The sequence below is a fragment of the Abramis brama genome, assembly GCF_963993115.1.
Source record: "Abramis brama genome assembly, chromosome: 18".
NCBI lineage: Eukaryota > Metazoa > Chordata > Actinopteri > Cypriniformes > Leuciscidae > Abramis > Abramis brama.
Window position 1 is genome coordinate 10,002,741 of NC_139980.1, and position 23,698 is coordinate 10,026,438.

General features: G+C 37.8%; 1 protein-coding gene across 9 annotated transcripts in view; it reads right to left on the reverse strand.

Annotated features, from left to right (window-relative positions):
- The window catches only part of fryl (furry homolog, like), a 103,409-nt gene that overhangs the window by 48,385 nt on the left and 31,326 nt on the right, over positions 1-23,698 (reverse strand). For 6 of the 9 annotated variants that reach the window (XM_084091474.1, XM_084091470.1, XM_084091471.1 and 3 more), the window contains 7 exons: positions 9,123-9,337; positions 6,084-6,137; positions 3,586-3,725; positions 3,294-3,390; positions 3,049-3,128; positions 2,272-2,352; positions 1,206-1,374 (listed from right to left, as the gene is read on the reverse strand). In XM_084091474.1, coding sequence (XP_083947600.1) covers positions 1,206-1,374; positions 2,272-2,352; positions 3,049-3,128; positions 3,294-3,390; positions 3,586-3,725; positions 6,084-6,137; positions 9,123-9,242 — 741 coding nt within the window. In that variant the 5' untranslated portion in view covers positions 9,243-9,337. Of the gene's footprint in view, positions 1-1,205; positions 1,375-2,271; positions 2,353-3,048; positions 3,129-3,293; positions 3,391-3,585; positions 3,726-6,083; positions 6,138-9,122; positions 9,338-15,289; positions 15,418-23,698 lie in introns of those variants that run through there. The other 3 variants (XM_084091473.1, XM_084091472.1, XM_084091475.1) reach the window with 2 other exon arrangements.

Sequence of the window (23,698 nt, forward strand, 5' to 3'; positions counted from 1 at the left end):
CTCAAACACGATGGTTGGAGAAATATGAGGTCTACAATAAAAAACAGCATCACTTTACAGCTACTGGCTCAATAAAAATCTCTGGAATATGGTGCTTGTTAAATGCAGCACATATTGAGAGTAGGATTTCACTGCCTATAACTGGCTAATGTAAATAAATAGCTCCACACAGTCCTGTGAGCAAAGGTAGAGCCAACACACTGAGACTGTAAATAGATTTTATGAGGCATGACTACAGAGAGCGCGCAAATAAAACAAAAATACTATCTGACTGACAATAGAGGAGACGAGACTCAAAATGTATTGACCCCCAAAACACAAAACTGGAACAAATTAGGCCTGAAAGTGTATTTTGGTCAAAATTTGTTTTATATTCAAAATATTCTTCAATGAATATAAATTCAAGAGATTATGTAAAATTTTAGGCTGTTTTAATTGTTTTATTGTTGAAAATGTCATGCCCTCTTTTATGCTAGATATTAGTTGATCTAACAAATTGAACAGATTTATTTTTTTTAAAAATGACTGTGCCTCTAAAATTAAAATCCAGATATATTATTCTCTATTCGTGAGAAGTACCATGTAACAATGAAACATCTCTTGTCCAAAATGAAAGTGTTAGTTCACCCAAAAATAAAAATTCTGTCATAAATTACTATGTTCTTCTGAACCCATAAGATTTTCATCTTTGAAACGCAAATGAAGATATTTTAATGAAACCGGAGAGAACACTGTCGCTCCATTGAAAGTCAAGTATATTTGAGCTTCTGTTGACTATATTTGATGTGCTCTATGTATTTGTGTAGATCAATGTTTATACGTGAATAAAAACCTGAATGAAATCTATGTAATCTAAAGGACTCCTGTCTCTTCAGGAGACTTTTAATTAAACCAGTCAATTCAAATGAATTTCTTTTACAGTACTTTTCTTTTTTTGTCTTTATGAACTTTTTGAACTGAGTGACAAAAATCTATTTTTAAATCTTTCTATCACTCCTAAAATATTTTCATTGTGTTTCGAAGATGAACAAAAGTCTTATGGGTTTGCAATGACATGCAAGTGAGTAAATGATTTTTCATTTTAGGGTGAACTAACACTATAAAAGACCCTTTCAGTGGATAAATCATATAATAACAACCCTCAGCAGCTCATTAAAACACTACAAGAACGTACAGCACATGTCTGTGTTAGTATGTGTCTCGACCTGCATGTACTGGAATGAAGCCTCAAAGTCCTCAACGGGGTACATTTTGACTCTGAAGAACTTCATGCCCATGATGAGGCTGATGATGCTCTGCACCACATGAGGACTTTGCTCTTTCAGCCTCAGTTCCTTCAGCTCTGTGATGAACTTCTTACGCACTGCCTGGAACCTGCGCACACACACACACACACGCACATACACAAAAATAGAATTTATCATTCTTATTTCACTAAGGGCTTTAACAAATTCCCTACTCCGTCTAGTCAATTCGCACAACCATTGATGAGAATGCAGTGTCAAGTTTCAATCAAGTGCTCAGCAAATATGTGTAGCAGCCTTTAATCAAAACTAAACACTCCACATAACAGGTTGAATAAAGTTTAGTCTTATTATTGTCTGTTTAAGATTTAAAGTTTCCCTTAAGAAAAAATAAAATCCCAGATGCAAAAGCTTGTTATAGCAATGCAAACTGCCTGGATCCAAACAAGCAAGGACAACAGTCGGCGCATCATGCCTTTATCATATTGTGTAAAACATTCAAACACTGTCCTCAGGGCAAAGTGGCTCCGCACAGGAAATCATGAACTGAAAGGAAGGTTGACCAGTATGGTAAATCAATTTCAGGCCCTGACTATTACAGCACATGGCTAAATTACATTACAGCTTAAACAGACAGTTTCATGTAGCTGTGAGGGAGTCTTAATGTGTGCCGAGGAGAGAATTACAGTAACAGTAAAAGTGTCCAAAGACTGTACAAATCATTGATGGCTCTGTATTCAGCTCAAGGCAAGTTAGAATGAGAGCGGTTTGAGGGCTTTGTTAACTGATGGGAGGTCTGAATAGATGTGCTAGCATCAACTTCATCCTTCTGCTTTACATGGCTTTATACTTCACATCAATTGAAACGGCTTATAGGACACAAATAAGACTGAACTTATCATGTGAGTGCACATTATTTTCAACATATTTGTCAAGTTTTTGTCAAATTGCTTAGAGAATATTTGAAATGTGCAACAGACCACAGAAGGTATACTGTAAGCTCAGTGTGGTTTTGGGATGGACTCACTTGGATTGGGCGAGGACTCCGATGACCTCAGCGTACAGGTCAGCGATGATGTGCACATTACCAGTGTTGGGGCCTGAGTACCTGTTGAACAAGCCATCACAATCAACATCAGTAACACAAACCCTTCCACACTGAATTAAGAAAATCTTTATATATATTTCCATTAAGTACAAAAGCATTTGTACACAGTAATTTTTTAATTTTTTGAAAGAAATTCATACTTTTATTAAGCACGGATGCATTCAATTGATCAAACCTGACATTAAAGATATTTATAAAGTTACAAAAGATTTCTATTTTAAATAAATTCTGTTCTTTTTAACTGTTTTCAACACTGATAATTATAAGAAATGATTCTTGAGCAGCAAATAAGCATATTAAAACGATTACTGAAGGATCATGTCATGTGACACTGAAGACTAGAGTAATGGCTGCTGAAGTTTCAGCTTTGCCATCACAGGAATAAATAGTATTTTAAAATATATTAAAATTCTTATTAAAAAAAATAATAATAATTAAAATTAAAAAAGGAGTAATACTATTTGACAATTACTGATCAAATAAAAGCAGACTTCAAAAATATAAAAATATCCTACCGTATATGTATATACACTACCTACTTTTGAAAGGTAGTGTTTATACATACAAAATGATTTAGTGCACATGTAACTATAGATAGTTCACTTGTCTGCATCTTGTCATCAAGTTTGCATTTGTCCAGAGTACACCTGTAGAATTTGCATAGAAAAGTGTGTGTGTTTGTGTATGAGCACTCACCCCTCTTTGTGTTTAAAGTGCTTGAATGCCAGGTTAAGGACTTCTTGTACTAAGGCGTCTGGCACAGGATGAAGGGGAATCTATAGAAAATATTTCATCAACATCAACTCTATGATGTAAGGGTCACTGTTTTACTTCAGGATCCCTGATATACTGTTAGCAAGTCTATGCATGTTAATGCCACAACACACCTATCTCTGACTTCAGAGACACCACACCTAAGCAATGAAACACACAAACCTCACCTGTTTCAAAACTTCCACTGAAACTAAACAAAAAATGAAGTCTATGGCTAAGTCCCTTCGCTCCAGTAGGTAGTCTTTATCCCGATGTTGTTCATCTCTAAAGAGAGGTTAAAAGAGCAGGATTCACAAGTTAGAATAACAACTAATTATTAACTCCAAATAAAAAAGCACAAGAACATCTGCAGCTCTTAAAGCTCTTGCTGAAGAGAAGATAAAAACAGAGACATCAGAGAAAAGAGAAACCTACGATACTGTGTATTTGTTTAAGATGTATAATTGCGTGTCTCCCCACCCTTTGGACTTGGTGCTGGAGCGAGGTCTGTACTCGTACGACTCGTCTTCTGTCCCGCTCTGTCTTCTGTACCAGTCAAACAACGTCCGCAACAGCGAAGGCAAACAGTGTTCTGCTATGGAGCTCATAGAGCTTATTAACTGTAACATACAAACACAATAATACAGCTTAATAACACACTATTCATGTGGATTAAAGATTGGCCAAAAAATTGGCCTATTTACTAAATGTTAATGTATCTATTAAAGTCGGCATGAAATGGAAATGCACAAATTGATCTTGTTGTGAATGATTCATCCATGCGCACATTTCTTTCTTTTTTTACCTTGTAATGTTTATTATATCAAAATATCATAATTCAATCTTCCAGTGAAACGCCAGACTTCTTTCTGGTAATGTATACCGTATTTTTAGTCTGCTTAAACCTGACCCTTTCTTACAATCGACTGCATTCCACATTCAAATCTGAATCCGTTTACTTGGATAATAATAAAAATAATAAATGGCTGTGTGGCTGTTGTGCATGATCCAGCAGTGCATGTTATTCTAAAGAAAATATTTTACAAACTTTCTCCACCTTCAAAATATGTTATTTGCACCACAAAGTTTGATTGCGAAAGCCATTTTATGTCTTTAAAATGTAAAATTACTGTATTTGTCTTTAAAAAACTAAAAAGCAAAATATACTGTTCAGTTGATTTGAGAGGAAAATCTAAACTGAGAACAATATAGAAATGGGTGAAAAAGGAAAGAAAGGGGAAGAGAAGGAAGAGAGATGGCAACACTTTGGAGTGCAGTCTGGTATTGATCTGTCCTATTGTTAGGGCGGGATGGGTGTAGGATGATACGTCCAGTGGTTACTCAACCTTTCACTGCAGTAACCCAGCACCAAGCATCATGAGCGCACACACACACACACACTGAGCTATGGTGTAGAGTAGATGTGCGTGTATGCTGATGAGTGTGTGAGGGATGGTATAGTTCACTGTGGTGTGATTCAGCAGAGCTGATCTCTCTGCAGTCACAACACGTCACTGACTGAACACGCAGTTCCCGAGACTCGGCACAGCCAAATCCAATAATCAAATCAGTGTGTGCGTGCTAGCGATGTGGGAAAAAAGAGCAGAGTGAGTGAAAAAGTGTGCTTATTAATAAAGTGAGATGTTTGGAGGTAAACTAGGATCTAAAAGTCTGAGACCACCAAATAAAATTTTACATTCTGCTAATTTAATACATTTTTCATTGCATATTTTATCATCATAACAACAATTTGAAATGGTTGAATGAAAAAAATCAACATGAATTTTAATAATGTAGTATTCTGTTTGTCTCTCTTGCTGTAATGACAGCAGCACTCGAGCTGCATGAACTCAACACAATTGTATAAAATAGCATTGTATTCATTTAGAAACAGTGTGGTTATTAACTAAAACTATTAAAAACTACTTTCATTAATTAAAATAAAGCTGAAATAAAATATAAAAATTAGATGAAAAATGTAATTACGTAAATGAAAATTTGAATACAACTAACTCAAGTAAAATAAGCTGAAGTATTAAAATTACAAAAACTGAAAAATCTCAAATATTAATAAATACTATAAAAGTATATAAATAGTACTAAAATAACAGTTTAGCAGACGTCTAGCAAATTCCAAATGAAGAAAAATCACAAGCAAATCATCAAACCTGCTGATCATGTTCCCAAGCGCATCTTGGGTTTAAATGGAAGAAAGAACATTTGACCCTCTGTAAAGAGTCACATGCTCACAAATTCACTCATTTCATTAAAGACCTAAATTAGTACAGAATCTCAAATTCATCTCATTCAATTTACGTCATAATGTTTCTTTGTTTCAACTGCTTCAAAGTCCTTTGTTTATTTCCAGGTTCAAATTTGATTTTGAATCCCATACTTTTAGACCCCACTGTATATGCGGCCTGTATCAGGTGAGTGTGTGTGTGACAGGATGATATATGTGGTTAAGGAGAGTTATGTAACTGCTCTCCTGGCCCTCATGGCACTTGGCAGACACACTCCAACACCCTGAACTGAAATATTCACACACACACACGTACGCACACACTCCCAGCAGCCTGTGCTGATCTACTGCTGCGGATGACACAGCGATTCTGCTCCTGGCAACGTCCAGCGAGAACACACACACACACACACCAAAACTCTGTTCACTCTAAAGTATAGAGACACACAGACACATATTGCTGTGGTTTTCTGCATACAGAGCACATTCTCACTGGCTCATTCTTTCTCACACACAGGCTAAATGGCACTGACTGGATCCATTGCAGAATGATGTCTCATTTGCTTTGCGTTTTGCTAAACAAAGCACTTTGCTGCAGCTCTGCTGTTAAAAGTTCTGTGCTAATCAGAAATGAGTGATGGAGAGCGAGAGAAAGAGAGAGGAGGACTGAAAAGCCAAGAGGATGAGAGAGAGATATACTACAAAAGCTTGAAATAGGACACACACGGATACTAACCTGATCAAATTGTGCATCTTCTCCTCTTTGCAGCGAGCGGGAAAGAGGCTTCTCCTGAAAGAACATAAAGATACATGCAGTGTAAATGAATGAATGAAAGATTAATCTTTAAACTGTTTAACAAGAAAAAGTAGGGATGCACTGATTTTGAAATTGCAAAAAAGTAAAACACTAAAAACTAAAATCAACGAGTGAATTCATGTGACAACATTATATTGTACAGAAAGAAAAATGTATATTCATTTCGAGATTTGCTAAAGATTACATTTAATAGTGTTATTAACTTATTCGTGATTTTAAAGATGAACTAAGTAAGCGTTAGATGACCGCAAAGGCTCTTATGCTCACCAAGGCTGCAATTAATTGATAAAAAATTCTGTAAAATATTCAGTAAAATATTGCAAAATACTTTTACAATTTAAAATAACTGTTTTCTACATTAATACATTTTAAAATGCAATTTATTCCTGTGATGGCAAAGCTGAATTTTCAGCATCATTATTCCAGTCTTCAGTGTCACATGATCCTTCAGAAATCATTTTAATATGCTGATTTAGTGCTCAAGAAAAACGTATTATTATTATCAACGTTGAACACAGCTGTGCTGCTTAATTATTCTGTGGATTTTTTTCCAGGATTATTAATGAATATAAAGTTCACAAGAACATCATTTATTTGAAATAGAAATCTTTTATAACATAAATAAATAATTAATTTCTTTAAAAAAATCTTATTGACCCCAAACTTTTGAACTGTATTGTATATACATTAATATATAATATTAATGAAAATATAATCTACTTTCATTTTACACCATACAAGTGATTTCACAGTGATTTAGCCATTTTCAGAGCAGAAGTACTGCAAAGAGCAGGTCAGCATAAGTTAAGTGAAGGAGTAAAATAGTTCTTCAATTGTGGATGCCTTTGTGTTACTAAAGTGAATTAATACACCAATGTGAGCCATTTACATGAGGAATTGCCCCAATTTTAAAGGGGACATATCATGAAAATCTGACTTTTTCCGTGTTTAAGTGCTATAACCGGGTCCGCGGTGCATCTACAAACCCAGAAAACGTGAAAAGTGACAATCCAGTAACTTTGTTTTGGTAAACCCTTCTCTGCAAGCATGTCGAAAAATAGGCCGATCAGATTTCGCTCCCCTTCTGACATAAAAAGGGGATCTTATCATAATATTACCTCCCCTTAATCTGCACGTTTCCACCCACGGCGCCGCAATTTGGTTTTCGCAAGCAATAACAGTGTAATCAGTTCTCTAACGCAATGGCAAAAGTTCAAGCAAAGCATGCAAACTGTTCTGTTGTTGCTGCACAAAACACTATTTGACCAACAAATGTCACAGTTGTCTTATAAAGACCTCAGGGACTTGTGTCAACTTGTGTAAAAGTTAAACATGACATGCAAGTCGATCAGATGAATCAATGTAACTCCACAACAACTACACAAATTTATCCACTAACCATTCAGAAACGTCCAGGTGCAGTCTAAAAGTTGCAACCTCTTCCTGAGTCTCTCCATAAGGCTGCAATTCGCTACTGGTTATTTCTTAAATTTGACTGAGATTCGCGTGTTTTGTTATTGCCAGAGTATCCAAAGCTCGTGTAAAGGATTGGCCCTCTTCTGAACGGGAGCGGGGAGTAGCAGATCATTTGCATTTAAAGGGACACACACAAAAATGGCGCATTTTTGCCAACACCCAAAAAGGGTAAAATTTGACAAGCTATAATAAATGATCTGGGGGGTATTTTGAGCTGAAATTTCACAGACACATTCTGGGGACATCATAGATGTATATTACATCTTGTGAAAGGGGACATAATGTGTCACCTTTAAGACTTGAATTTCAGGCCCTGAGAAAATGAATCTCTCCAGTTCTGTAAAATGACAATGACTGCTGGTGGTTACTCACACGAAGACAGTTTGAATGCTCTGTTATCTGGTTTACATTTGAACCAACACTTTATTTTGAGGGAAGTTCAAAGACAGAGAGCTGATTTATAAAGCAGCTGCTAGATGCAGTCATTACCAGTTTAAACTCTTGCTGAGTAAACTGAGAGAGCTCAATCTACCACTGAGTAAACACACAATGAGAGAGAGGAGCGAACACAGAGAGGAAGCGTTTAAGGACAAGTCTGGAGAGAAACAGAGTGTGTGAGTGTGAGTGTGAGTGTGTGTGTGTGTGTGTGTGTGTGTGTGTGTGTGTGTGTGTGAGTGTGTGTGAGTGTGTGTGTGTGTGTGTGTGTGTGTGTGTGTGTGTGTGTGTGTGTGTGTGTGTGTGTGTGTGTGTGTGTGTGTGTTTCAGCACAGGGGGCCCTGAGAAGAATCCAACATAACAGCATTCCAAGAATCCAAACCTCTGCTTCTGTTTCTGGGAATATATGAGGACATGTGTGTGTTCTGTTAAGCCACAAGTTTGAAAATGCACACAACAACCTCTCTTTTTCCACTAAACCAACAGGCTCAAGCTCATGTTCAAACAACTGAATTTTCACTCAATCCCCGAGTAACAAGTAACACAAAACTTGTCACACCACACAAAACACATCTTCATCAGAAGTCGGCTAACTTTTGGACATGAAGTGAATTATACTGTGCCATATCAAGACCCTACACTACCTTTCAAGTTTTGGGGGTGCTAAGATTTTAAATTTAAAGAAGTTTTTTTATGCTCACCAAGGCAGCATTTATTGAAAAATAAATATATATTTTAATTTGTAACATTACAAATGTCTATACTGTCACTTGATCAATTTAATGCATCCTTGTTGAATAAAAGAATACATTTCTTTAAAAAAGTGAAATTCAATTCATTTAAATACAATACAACTCATTTAAATTACCAGAGCTATATTACCAGACCTCAAAAGTTAGGTTTACTTACCCTGCTAACATTTTTACTGGACCCAACACTAAAACATGATACATTTTTATTTTTAGTACCGCATGATTTTAATATTGCCTAGAATATTTTTTTATTAAATGTTCAGTTTTCTGTAATAAATTTGTAGGCAGTACTGACCAGAGGTTCAGCCATGACCACCTCGATCTTCTTCTCGGCGAGCACAGCGAACTCTGCGAAAAGGCTCTTGATGACAAACTCCCCGGGCTTGAGCTCGGGGTCGATGGTGATGCTGGACATGGTGGCGAGGTGGATGCTACGCTTCTCCCAGCTGGGCGGGGCCGAGGGGGATGCTCCTCGCCTACTCACACTGCTGTTGCTTACAGGGACAGAGGCTGTCAGGAAAGAGAGACAGATATGTAGCATTAACAAAATGCACAATTCAGTAGGCAAATATGAAGAGAAATTGTAATTAAAAGACAAAGCAGTCATGGTGCACCAAATTTGAGGCCAATACAGATTTTTTGACAGCTTCCCCCATTAAAATTAATTGTTAACTATTGCAACCAGGAACCGAAGAAGATTGCACCTGTGGATTAATGTGCATCACACATTTTTTCAATCCAGCCGTGAATGCAGAAAGACTGGAAAAAAACTGTGTGCGTGTGTGTGCGTGTGCATGTCACATGTCAATCCCGCTCAGGAAATCCCTGCCCTCACTTCCCACAGGTTGCTGGAGAAACCACGATGAGGTGAGAAAAGTCCAAACAATAACAGGAGGATGAATTTAAAAAAAAAAAAAATCACTGTGAAACTTAATGAGTTTTTCAGAGGAGAACACGGGGTCACACCTAGCAACTCCCACATCTCAATAATAAAACACAAACATTCACACACTCAGGGGATGAAAGAGGGACACACGCACATTCGCACAACTCTGTCCCCAGAGCTGTTTGTTTGTCTATGTACAAACACTCACTCTTTGTTTCCTCTTTAGCAACACCTCCCCATCCCTATGATGTCACACTGCCAGCTTTCATTGGTCGGTGGCATAACAGGGTCCTCAAGTCCACATCTGATTGGCCGACGGCAGGCACTCTAACATTGTTTGTACTTTTCCACTCAGTGATGCAGAAAGGATGAGCAAAAGAAGTGAGGAAGAAAAATGCAAGTCTCTCTCAGTTCATCTTTCTCTTCATTCCTCTGGTAGATACGCCAGATAGTTTGTGACACACTGGGCTGCATTGCTGACCCCATTGCACACATTTGTACCTCAGAGTGAGGCAGAGAGTCACATGGAATAGTTTAGCACAGAGGGGCCATTAATGCAGAGTCTGTTTGTTGTTTGCAGGACATTCTGATACTCTGAGCTGCACAAGACATGATTCCCTAACTGCATGTGAACTCACACAGCTGGGCACTGAGTGCTTTAGCACTCACACTCGCTGCAAATACTGCCTGAACCACCATTCGGACGAGATTAGTTTCTAAATGACCTTTGAGTCACACTTTCTGAATGCAGCGTAAGAGCTGCAGATGACAAGGTTATTTTAACAACAGTAGCAGGAACACAGTGAGAAGAAAAATAGAAACATATGCTAAAACGAGAATGCAGCAAATACAATTATTTATACCTGTCATACAGATGACTCCGACCATTTAACTAAATCAGGTTTGAGATTAGTTAAAATGTGGCACCTTTAGACGCCTTGTATTTTTCCATACATTTAGCATTATTAATCAGCATACTAAGAGCATTTCATAATAAACAATGCTCAAATTTGGAAAATTATTTAGAGATGGGAAGGGAAGACAACAACAACAACAAAAAACTTACTGGTTAACTTTGTTTTGTCCTCATGAGAGTTTTGATTATTAGATTGTACATTGTTTGTATTTAGTAGTTTATTACTTTGTGCAAAATATAAAAATGGTCCATACTTTTCTTAAGAGGTAAACCCTGCACCCCCAATATGTTTTCTCAGTCCCACTCCTAATGCCTTCTATGTGCCATACAAAAAGGTGTCTACTTACTTACTTACTTACTTACTTACTTACTTACTTACTTACTTACTTACTTACTTACTTACTTACTTACTTACTTACTTACTTACTTACTTACTTACTTACTTACTTACTTACTTACTTACTTACTTACTTACTTACATACATACATACATACATACATACATATATATTTCTTATATTCATGTCCAGTTGGGAGAAATATTTACTTTTTTGGTAAGTATTATACCAAATATACAAAATTCTTAGACATCACCTCTTTGGCTCTCTGGGCCCAAGATTCTCATCTTTGATGGCTATTTTGAGCGTTTAGGATTTTTTTTTCTTTTACAAAGTACTATGGCTGCCCCAATGGAAATGTACAGTTGTTCCAAAAAAGTATTGTCTGGACCTCCAATGGGAAGGAAATACAGAGACCGGACCTCTTGGAACTTTAATTGAATAAAATATCCCTGGTCTATTCAATAAATTAATCATTATGATTGATTTTTGGCTCAACTGATTCTTTAAAGAAGAAAAAGACGACTCATAAGAAGTATTTTCAGATCATTGAATTGAAATTATATTACAATAATAACATGTAATGTAATTTCTGATAGATTTGGTCTTTAAAAAAAATATTGTATTATTTCAGACCAATTAATTTGATATATTTTTGTTCTGTATTTATTAACAATACAAAATATTTAGTATAATTTAATAATAACGCTAATACATTTTGGAGAAAAAAAAGTCACAAGATCAAAATCAAGTCGACTAAATACTTTAGATCAAAGCTATCTTGAAAAAGCACATTCACCTCAGTTAATATATTTTGTTGTTTTCACAATTAAAATAATTTCACAATTAATTTCCTTTTTTAAAACTTTTTTAATCAACGGTTTGGTTTCATTAGCCAAAAATAGTAGGAAACTTGCACCAAAAGTATCTGGGAGTTGTATGTCTACAGAACACATTTACCTAAGCACCACAGGGAAACTAGTCCCATTCAAATATGGCTTTAACTCTTTCCCCAATAGTGTTTTTGAAAAAAGTTGCCAGCCACTGCCAGAATTTTTGATAATTTTGATAATTTTTGTTGAAACAGACCCTCTGCTTTTAAACAACAACAACAAAAATATTCTAGCTTCATGGAGTAACATTTTGAGCAAAAAGCTGAGAAAAACACCTTTTTGTCAAAGACTCAGAACGATGATAAAAACATAGATGGAGTAAATTGAGTCCATCAACACCCCTAATGCTTGCACAGTCCTATAACCAATCCTGGGTCAACATGTCACTCAGTAATGTTAGGCAGTTTTGATTTATATGCTTTTTAATGTTGATGATTGTGTTATTTTACATATGCATCTGCTCACATATCCTATCGCTTGTTTCTGGAGGGAGTTCCACGGTGGGCAAGTGATGTAACCGGTGTTGCAGCTAAACACCAGTGACAACGGCAACACTGACAATCACAGCAAGCCTAATGGCGGGGAAAGAGTTAATTGTGTAAGTGAGATACAAACACAGTCACACACACACAGGGATGAATATGATTTCCAGGAGAGTCATGCGGATGCGGTCTGTCTAAGAGAGAGTACGCCGATCACACACGGAGATCAAATAACCTGAATGACATCATCATCTGCATTATACTCAGCTAGTTAAAGCCCAGCACAGACAGAAGCTATCACTGGTTTCACTCAGTCACTGCAGTGAGTGACTGTGTTCTTGATGCAGTTCAGGTATCAAAGACTGGGCTCGGGAATGAAAAGTTGAATGAAGTAACTGCACGCCACACACAGAGTCAGGTCAAGTCACCTTCATTGATATAGCGCTTTTTACAATACAGATTGTTTCAAAGCAGCGTTACAGTGACAATAGGAAATTAATGCAGCAAAGATTGTTTTGGCTGTACATCAGCTCTAGAAGAAAGTCATTGTCCAGTTTAAGTACATTTTTGGTTGATTCATTTCCGTTGTAAAAATCATTAGTTATTTTCTTAGGGGTCGCTTACACGAAACCATTTACACACAGAAATATTGTTGTACAATTATTTTTGCTCCAAATTGTGAAGATAAAGTTCTCAGTATGTATACAGTATTCTGCACTCCACACAACCAACTTAATCTAAAGCACAAGAAACAAGTATGCAAATACAGGAAAACGAATGCTTGTCCAATGCATTGCGCTGTACATAATTTAACCTGCATGCTTGTGCTTGAGTGGTCATTAACAAACTTCAACACTCAACAGGGAGAAATGGTTGCTTTCAAATGTCTGCCGTCATATCTTATTAAACCAGAAGCGTTATGATTCAGGTATGTAAATTAACTTGACTCAACACACTTTGCAGTCAGCAAAACTCTCCCGACATTTTAATACAATTGTAGCTTTTCATCTGCTATTAAACCAGATGTGTTATGATTCAGGGTAGTTAGATATAAACATGTAAATCTCCACCATTTCTATATGATTGAACACAGAGAATCCAACACATAAGTATGGGTTCTGGCACATTCCGTATGCAAAAATGCAGCAGTTTTAACTAAACCTTTCTCCTATTTTCTCCACAGTGGGCTTCCACCTGCTTCATGCATGGTGAAGTGTAAAGGAGCTGTATTTGTGTATTTGAAAGAGGGAGAGATTAATTTGCTATGGCTCTAATAGTGTCAACATTATTCTTTATAGTGTCTCAACATGCCCAGATTCCACCAATCGAGTCTATCTGCAGACCTACATACATCTACCAACATCACACATTTCACCTGCAGTTTACTCTGTTTAATAACTCTTATTTGGAGACATAAAGTTATGTCTTTGACCTGACTTCTAACCAGAGATGGGCAGTGGGAAGATTGGAAGAATCTACTGTTGCCAGCTCTTGAAACTAGGTCTCGCTCCTCATTGTTTGAGCAGAGAGGCCCAACGCACAGGAATTGGCACCAACACACAAGGAGAGAGGAGGGCGCGAAAGCGAGAGGGACTTACTGCATGCCAATCCAAGTGACATTTCTCCAACAGTGCTAGACGTCACTAGCTGTTGATCTACTTAACCCTAGTCAACAGTGACCAACAGAATTCGATCTACATCCTACAATGAAGCAGCTGCATTTTAAAAAAAAGCACAAGCTCACAAAAAGGACTAAAGGATTTCTTGGGCATCTGTGTGAAATGCAAAGTGAAAAACTGCATGTTCATAACAGATGCAAAGTGGGGGAAAAACTGGTAACAATAAAATAAAATAAATCATTCTACATTGATAACTGCATGTTCATAATAGATGCAAAGTGGAAAAACACAAGCCTAACATCATGAATAAAATAAATTAAAATATTTAGAATAGCCTATAACTAATGTGAATGTGTAAATCATTACATTTAATCCCAAAAACTCACAATAATCTGATTTCACAATAATCAAATCTTATGACTTTGCAGATATGTAGTTCTAATCCTCTAATATTCTCATAATACAAACTCATATACATGTACAAATCAAATCAATAATCCTCTAATATTCTCATACTACAAACTCATATACATGTACAAATCAAATCAATAGGTCCAGCAGACCTATTTAAAGTCCTAAAAAACAGGTACAAAAACAAAGTATATTCCTAAGAAATTCGTTAGGTGCCTACGTATATGTGTGCGTGTGCGTGTGTCTATATCAGTATCCGTGTATGATTACGATAGTATTGCTCTTTTTCTCTACTGGGATTGCTAATGTTTCCTTTCATTGATCGGACTCTTCACTGGCTCTTCCATCATTATCCTACACAACACTACCTACGCTGTCAGGTCATCATCATGTGAAACCCAAGATCTTCAAAGAGGACATCAGACGAAGGGAAGACAGAACAATGTGAAGAACCTAGCGAGGAGCAAGAGACAATGACAGAGCCACATTTCTTAACTCAAGAGTCAGCAGTCACGCACACACACACACACACGCACGCACCATTGGGCACTTTGGACCCAAGAGAGAATGTGAATGATGTTTGAACACATCAAGTGGTACAGCTCAAGCTACGGGTTGAAAAAGGTCAAAACATATCATTGACCCTGTAAAATGTTTGTTGAACTATCCTTTAAGTCAACTATATGCTCTGCTTCAATCATGCAACTCATAGGCTAACCTAATTTCAGGTACTAGCAACATTCACCAACATCGATCCACATTAATCTGCATCTATGCAGAGAAGAGGGTGTGTATGTGGGCCTGTCGCAGCCAGCATTTTTTAGGAACATCATGCACTATCCTGGACAATATATGGAAAAGCTGTACATTTTATCATCATAAAGCACACAGTGTATTCATCAGTGTGTCTTACTCACAGTTCCCACTCCAGGACTTGAGCAGAGATTTGATGCTGATCTCAAAGAACACAGAATCCTGCAGACTCAGCATGACGCCACCAGAGGACTGTGGGTAAAAAGAAGGCACTGGTTTCTCCAGCCAGTCCCGCTGGCTCTGCGCTCCTAATGTCCGTTGCACTCACCCACGCATCCCGTCTCACCTGCAGGCAGGCAAAGTTTCAGCCTCTGCCTGGGCTTGTGAAGAAGCGCATGCTGCCGAACGTGCACCGAGACACACGTGTGCGTGTACAAACACACACACACACACACACACTCAGATCAGCTGCGGGGCTCTGAGAGGCCCATAAGGATCCAGCAGAGTGGAAGCACTTCAATAAGATGAACTGCGACAAGAAAATCAACAAAAACAAGACTAAGTCGTGTTCTCAGACGGCATGCAGGAGTATCATCCGCTCTGTCCAGCCTGAAATGCGGCACTGGGAAACTTTGTTCCGGGAATGTGTGAGTGAAAGTGAGTGTCTAAGTGAAAGAGGGAATGGTGAGGATGGCCTCCCAGCAGAGAGTAGCAATGCTCTCTCGCTCGCGTAACTCTTCCTGTCCGCGCTGGGTCCTAGAGCCCAGCGGATAAACAGCCGCTCTCATTCACTCAGTATGGTTTAACAGTACTGTCTCTCTCTCTCTCTCTCTCAGTCTCCCTCCCTCTGTTATTCTCTCGCTCTGTGAAGAGAGCGTTTGTTTCAATGGCAAAATAGAAGGAGGGGAGGGTGATATCATCAGCACGCTGCTAGCCCGCTCTGGCTCCACTCCAGTGCTTCAAATACATGTCATTACGACTACCGCCTTGCTCTTTCTAATTCTCTCCTCTCTTTCTCCATCCTTTTCCTCTGAGGCTTGTGAAAAAGCACACTTCCTGTTTGTCACCACCAACTGCAGTAAAGTGAGAGAGGGAGGACAAAGAGAGAGAGAGACTGGAATCTAGAGGTGGTGTGTGAGACAGAGGTGATGTAAGTATCACGGACTCAAACACTACGCCTGAAAAGCAGTATATGGAAGGAAACAAGGCACAGTCAATGTCTACTAACAATCCTTCAACCCACCATCAATTACAGTTTTTGTTTGGCAATCTCTACAGCTTACTTTACTTTGTTTTAGATAAAGACAGTGTTATGATGCCTGGAGGCCGAATTTCAATAATTTAATGACATATTCGCTGATGCTGGTTAAGGGTCACATGACATGCAAGTAAAACATTTAGGTTGCTTTCGCCCTGTCCCCCACTGAAGCTAAGTAGGGTTGAGCCTGGTCAGTCACTTGATGGAGAGACCTTCTGGGAAAATTATGTTGCTGCAGGAAGAGGAGTTAGAGAGGCCAGCAGAGGGGGCTCACCCTGTGGTCTGTGTGGGTCCCAAAGCCCCAGTATATTGATGGGGACACTATACTGTCATAAAGCTGACTGCCTCGGATGACACGTTAGACGTCCATCACTTTCAAACATTCAAACCATCAAGCTTCTATTTTGGTGTAATATTGGTGAAATGCTGTAAACTTCTGTCAACAAAAATGTTGGAAATTGTGCAAATGTGAATGTAAATAAAGTGAACCTAACATACATTGCATTCCCAAATGCAAATTAAACTCACATCGCTTGCAGAGATGCAGAGTTCATGAGAAACAGCATTTAATTTTGATAATTATGATTTGATGACATCACTATTTTATTTTATTTTAATTCAATTAATTGTGCAGCCCCATTTGTTCATTTTAATGTTAAATTTGGTTTAATTAATTATTAGCTTTTCAACAAATACCCTGCAGTTCCATCGTGAACCCATGTTAGGGAAACCATGATTAGGGAGGTTCCTTTATTCACAAAAAGACTGGGCACTTTTACAATAAGTTTCAGACGCAGCTTAAATACCTTTATTTTGTCAGTAAGACAGCTGCTCTCTCACACACACACACACACACACTTCCACTCCAAAAAGGAAACTGCTTGACAAAAAAGTACTGTAATTTTCCCCCAAGTTCAAAAAGTATACATTACGCAGGCGGGTAACTGTTTGGAAAAATCGTACCCCTGCAATTTACATTGACGCACTGACATCCACACACACAGCTGGAGTGAGTGATGCCTGACCTATGAGGTAACCGATGCCCTGCTTGCAGAAGAGGGTGCGGCAGTCCGGGTCTATTAATTGAAGAATGACAGAGCAGCGCTGAGAGATCAGAAAGACAGAGCTGGCTCACACCCTGATAGCATAAGGTTTTTGACTTGTACGAAAAGAGTTAATGCGAATAATGGGAGATGGAAACGCATTGCAGAAAAAATTCTGACGTAGCAAACATCAAACACACGTGACTAATCGGCTGTTTCCACTGATGGTGTCAATGTTGCATAACTTTTCAAAAATGTGGCCTCTGGCTCTTGACACTATGAAATGTCATAGCCAAAGGTTGTGAGTAAAATGTCTGGTTACTACAACCTCCAAAAACTCCTGCTGATGTTGTCTTTCCCATTTGTATGGGGCTTGACGTCGTCGTAATGCCCTTGCTGCTAGTGCCCTCATAAAAAAAATTGCATTTTTTTCTTCTGAGCATAGCATTCAATTTGGCGATTAAATGCTATTCTCCATTTTCTATGCGTGCCTTGTTTTATTTACTGTTGGTTACTAGGTTACCAATTCCACCGACATCCGCTTAAACAACTACATGGAAACCCCCCATAATTCGCATATGTTTGTTTAGTTTTTTTTTATGAGGACTTTGAAAAGATTCGCTTCACGTTTGAATGGAAACCCAGCTAATGAATCAATGCAAAACTCTGATTCAGCAATTACTTTGCATCGCCTTAAAATGTCTCCATGTGTCAATGTCTCGTTCATTTTTCATACTATTATTCAAATGTTTTAGAACAAAATAAACATAATAACACTGTTTATTGTTATATTGGTGGATATAAAATGAAAATGAGTGAAAACTAACAAGCTAAAACTATAATAAATCATTTTCATGAATCGAAATAAAGCTGACATAAAAAATATAACAGATGAAAAAGCGAAATAAAATAAGTTTAAGGTGAAGTACTAAAATAACTAAAATTGAAATAAAATAAAAGCTGAATAGAAAATATAAAAAAATATATATATTTTTTATTTTTGTTATATCACTCAATCCTATAGCGACAATCAAACCGTCTAGAAAGGCAGAAATCCACATGAAGCATTCAGGGGATATTTCAAACCTATGAAATTATATAATAACAATTATATTAAATGATGCATATATTACATGGATCTTTTTTAGAACTCTGAATAGCAAATTAGATCCATTCAAGAATGGTTCAAAGAAGAATAAGGTCATCTATAAACAAACTCTGCAACCGGAATTTCCCAGAACCACTTCTATGACGTGCCATACAGGACGTCAGTGAAAAAAAGGAAAAGAAAAAAGCATCAAAACAGGCTGAAATTGATCCCAGATATGAAAAAAGACAACATGACCCCATTATGATACAGCTGTAATGAACTGTGTTATTAACATCACAATGTGTAAAGGTAATGTAGGGTAGTTGGTGATACCCAGTAAAAAAAAAAAAAAAAAAAAAAAAAAAAAAAAGTCCTCCGATCACAAAAGACTTTAGTGCATGACATCATCTGACCAGAGGCCTGAGACGAGATTAAAGAGTGCACACAAACAGATTCCACTGATACCACCACTCACAATCTCTCTTTATCTCTGTCCGTCTCCTTCACCCGCTCTTTCCATCACTTGACTGTCCCTCCCTGCTGGAGTTATGCAAAGCGAGAAGACAGCATTGTAAACAAACACTGGGTACAAAAGGCCGTATTGTGACTGCAGCGCAGGGTTTCCACTCTCACACAAACATAAACATATGCACATGCACAAATAAACACATTTTATGCAGTTACGATCATGGATTCACTGATCAGATTCAGAACCGCTCCAATATGCTGGCTGAATGAGTAAAAGATTTCATATAATCAGTAAGAAAGAAAAAGACCTGGAAACGTTAGTTCTCTGTTTTGCATTTCCACGCAATCTTACAGACCTTTAATCTGTTGTGCTGTTAGTCAAGAAAAAACGAATATTTCAATCAGTTTTAAAAACTTCACGTGAAAGTGACCTCACTGTCTATCTCATGCACTGATCTGAGAACAGGTGAACGATGGTAGAACAATGCGACAAGAATTCTGCAAGGCATTTAAAGTGCCCCTATTATGGATTTTTGAAAATTACCTTTCATGTAGTGTGTAACATAGTGAATGAAAGCATTCACTATCTAAGTGAATCTGAAAGTTCACCGTATATAAAGTTATTGTCTTTCAAAAGTAAGAGTCGACTCTGAGTCAATGAAATGAATCCTTTTTTCAAATGAGTCATAATCCGTTTCGTTGTGACGTCGAGACGAAACATTAGCGTATTGCGCGCGCAGACGCCAGGGAAAACTTGAACCTCAAACCAGCAGCTGATTCCTGTGTATACTGGTCTGGATAGCATCATGTCGAGAAGACACTGTGCTCTACAATGTGAAGGTAAAGCCAGTTTATTTTCACTGCCCAAGGATGAGCATGTGAAGAATCAGTGGTTAAAATTCAGCAGTATAATCCTAAACTTTTGCTGTGTTCTCTTTATTTTACTGACTGCTTCTCAAATCTCGGAGTTCAATGCAGGATTCGCAAACCGCTTGCTCTTGAAAGATGGTGTTCAAAATACTTCGTTTTGAGTTTTATTTTGTGTAGGTCTCCTGCTAACTGGTTAACTCACATTATTACTGTCTTAGGGCCCTTTCACACCTACCTTGTTTGGTCCGGATTTTCAGACTTTTCAGTTTGGTCCGAATCAAAATTACAGGTGTGAAACCTCCCCCGGACCACGGTCCGGACCAAACAGACGAAATTTGGTCCGACGAAAAGAGGTAGTCTCGGTCCGGATCAAACTGAACAAAGGTTTGGTTCGTTTCTAGTGTGAAACCATTTTCTGTATGGTTCGGACTTTCAGACCATTTATAGAGCATTGTAGAGCAGAGTGTCTTCTCGACATGATGCTATCCAGACCAGTATCCACAGGAATCAGCTGCTGGTTTGAGGTTCAAGTTTTCCCTGGTGTCTGCGCGCGCAATACGCTAATGTTTCGTCTCGACGTCACAACGAAACGGATTATGACTTGTTTGAAAAACGATTCATTTCATTGACTCAGAGTCGACTCTTACTTTTGAAAGACAATAACCTTATATACGGTGAACTTTCAGATGTAAAACTTTGCAGGATGTTTTCATAGGGGCACTTTAAGGAGACAAGGAAATATTGTTGCGCTCAGATGAAGGCACTTTAAGAAATAACTTATTATTACAACTAATACTAACTGTTTTTGTGCCTCTGCACCAACAAAGCAGTGTATCTCTGCTTCACTTTTGTGTAAGCTAGGTTTGCAAACTGGCTGTTCCCACATGCACCACACCCAGTAAAATAAGTCAGTCCAGAATCACATGATGGCCAAAGACTGCCATTTCTCTCTCAAACAAACACACAGTTTAGGGTAAACAGTAGGATCCTGCTCAACACAGCAGGAAGGCTGATCTATTGTCAACACAGGGTGCGACTGTTACCAAGCACTTTAATATACAGCAAAAACATGCAGAATCAAACACAACTCTTCTGATCAAGATCATAAACATATCAATTCAAACCAAACCCTAGACGTACAGTAACTAAACCAGATTATAATCCAAATCTGGTTCTAATTCAGATCAGAAACACGTTCAAACCTTATATTTACAATAGCTGAAGCAGATTCTGATCCAGATCAGAAAGACAAACTCAAACCCCATTCCAGTTGAACAGTAACTATACCATAGCCTATGTGTTTTATGATTTTAAAATGTAATCAAATTAAAATAAAACAATTAATTTACAACAAAACATTGCATTGTCAAATAAGATGCTGCACAACATAACTATACATTCAAAACATGGATGAAAAAATATCTTGGTTGCATGATTTTCCTTAGAAATAATTATATTATTATTATTACTTTGAGAAGTAGCCTACATTTTATTATACAGTAGTGATCTATTTCTGTAATAATTTCTTGAAGTTAAACCAAACTTTTATTTTGACGGTTTGTCATGAAGAACTTTCAGTTTTACATTTTTACATGTATGCATTTGGCAGACGCTTTTATCCAAAGCGACTTACATTGCATTTCAAAGTACACATTTACATTGCTATCAGTTCTTGCTTTCCCTGGGAATCAAACCCATGACCTTGGCGTTGCAAGCGCCAAGGCTCTAACTGTTTGAGCTACAGAAAAGCTTATTTTAGTTTTAGTTTCAGTGTGTAGGCCTATTTGACGGTAGTTTTTCTCAAATGAAAAGGTGAAAAGCGACTCAATGCAGCTCTGGAGATGAAGCTCATGTTTTCATGTCCTCATATATTGAGTTGGCAGATGCTGAAAACACCTTGAGCGTCACGTGCAAGTTTGTGTATCAGACAAAACAGCGCCGTTCATTCACACAGAGACACGCAGAAATCGATTATTAGCGACACGCACTGCCACTGACTAGCTGTTATTGCGTTTATTTCTGTTGTGTGATAAGCTGTTAGATTAATCCATTTAGAGAAAAAATAATTGTTATGACATATATTTTAGAGCAATCTCGATATGATATTGTTTATCGCCCAGCCCTAATTTAAAGTGCCAAGTTACTTTCAAATGGTGATTTGCTTTATTTTGATCATTACCGTAGACATCAGTTTAGATCGAAACTGCAAACTTTTATCCCAGTACTTCTGTGATAATTTGAATGTTTGTAACACACATCACCATAGTAAATATAGCCTACTTTTACATGATAACAGATCTCTCTGCGGCAGCACAAACGCATATTTGATTGTCAACGTTTTAATAGATATAGCAGAATCATCATCATTTAGGAATGAGATCACGTGGGTGTTTGAATTGAGATCACCATCTTTTAATGATAATTTGTGCAGATACACCATATTCTGTTCCAGATCAGAAACACATCACCTCAAACCCAATCGCAGACTTACAGGATCTTAACCAGATTCTGCTCCGGATAAGCAAAATTCATCCTCATTTAAATCTAATGCAGAATGGGAAGATAAAACAGGCACTCTGTTCAGAGATCGACTGCTGATGTTTCAGGAGAGCAGACAGTAAGTGCTTTTGGATAGTGAGCAGGGCATACACTGACAGGCAGACAGTCTGTGAAGGCCCTTCAATCCCATGAGGCCACAGTGAGAGTGCATTTCCTGTACTGTGAATTATAGCACCCAGCATAGGGAAAGGGAAAGCCAAACAAGGAGGAGAGAGGGTGAGTGATGGAGGGAAAGAAAGAAGAAAGGGAAGAGGAAAAAAAAGAGACTGATCAATACAATCAGTCATTCAATCTGAGGTTATGCAATTTTCTGAAGGTTTTAGTGGACAGTGCAAAGCAGGCTCCCTTGTGTAAAACTGCAGGTCCCATGATGCAAAGTGCAGACAACAAAGAAAAGACAGCTCTGCAGAAAAGCGACAGCACAAACTTGAACCTACCGCCTTCTTATCATCTGATACATTTCCTTGTTAAAGATCTTAACAAATTTATGTCGGGTTACTAGAGGTGAAATGATTTCCTTGGCAAACAGTACAATTCCTATATGGAACAATCCAAGGTTCAGATGTTTAAATTGATCTTGTGTAATTAAATGTGTATGAATTGTAAGGTGTCCATTTGAGTAATTTACTTAGCATAGACACCAAATTTAAATGTGGTGTGTTTTGAAACCAGCGAAAATTGCAGGTTAGTGTACAACTGCTACTATAGTCCGTCATTAGACCGGACACATCTGAGGCGGTAAGTGCATCGCTCACTAAGTTATCATCAACTTACAGGTTACAAAGGTTATTGTAGCTATGTGGGCGCTCCGCTTTTACTGTCGTTTAATATATTTGGCAAAAAGCTTGTGTTAAAGACGAAGTGCTATGGCTATGTGTTATGATGCTGTATTGGCTATGAATAGACAGCAAATACCAAACTAAGACAACTTTTCTCCACTCCTCAAATGCATAAAACATTAGCCTTACACATCGTGTTTTGAATAAAGAAAACGCTATACTTGAACCAGTTTTTTATTTTCACTTGCACTGCAAACAAGCAAAGACAGTCTTCCAAGACGTGTACAGGACTTCATTTACGATTGAGGCAAGAGGAGCTATGTATGAGGTTTTGCAGACAGTTTGAGGAATTACTCGAGTTACGAGGTTTAGTCACAAGCTCTTAAGGTCCTGGCACACTGAGTCCGAAATAGGGCTGAACGATTTTGGAAAATAATCTAATTGCGCTATTTTTTTTTACCAATACTGCGATTGCGATTTAATATGCGATTATTTTTTACGCTTTT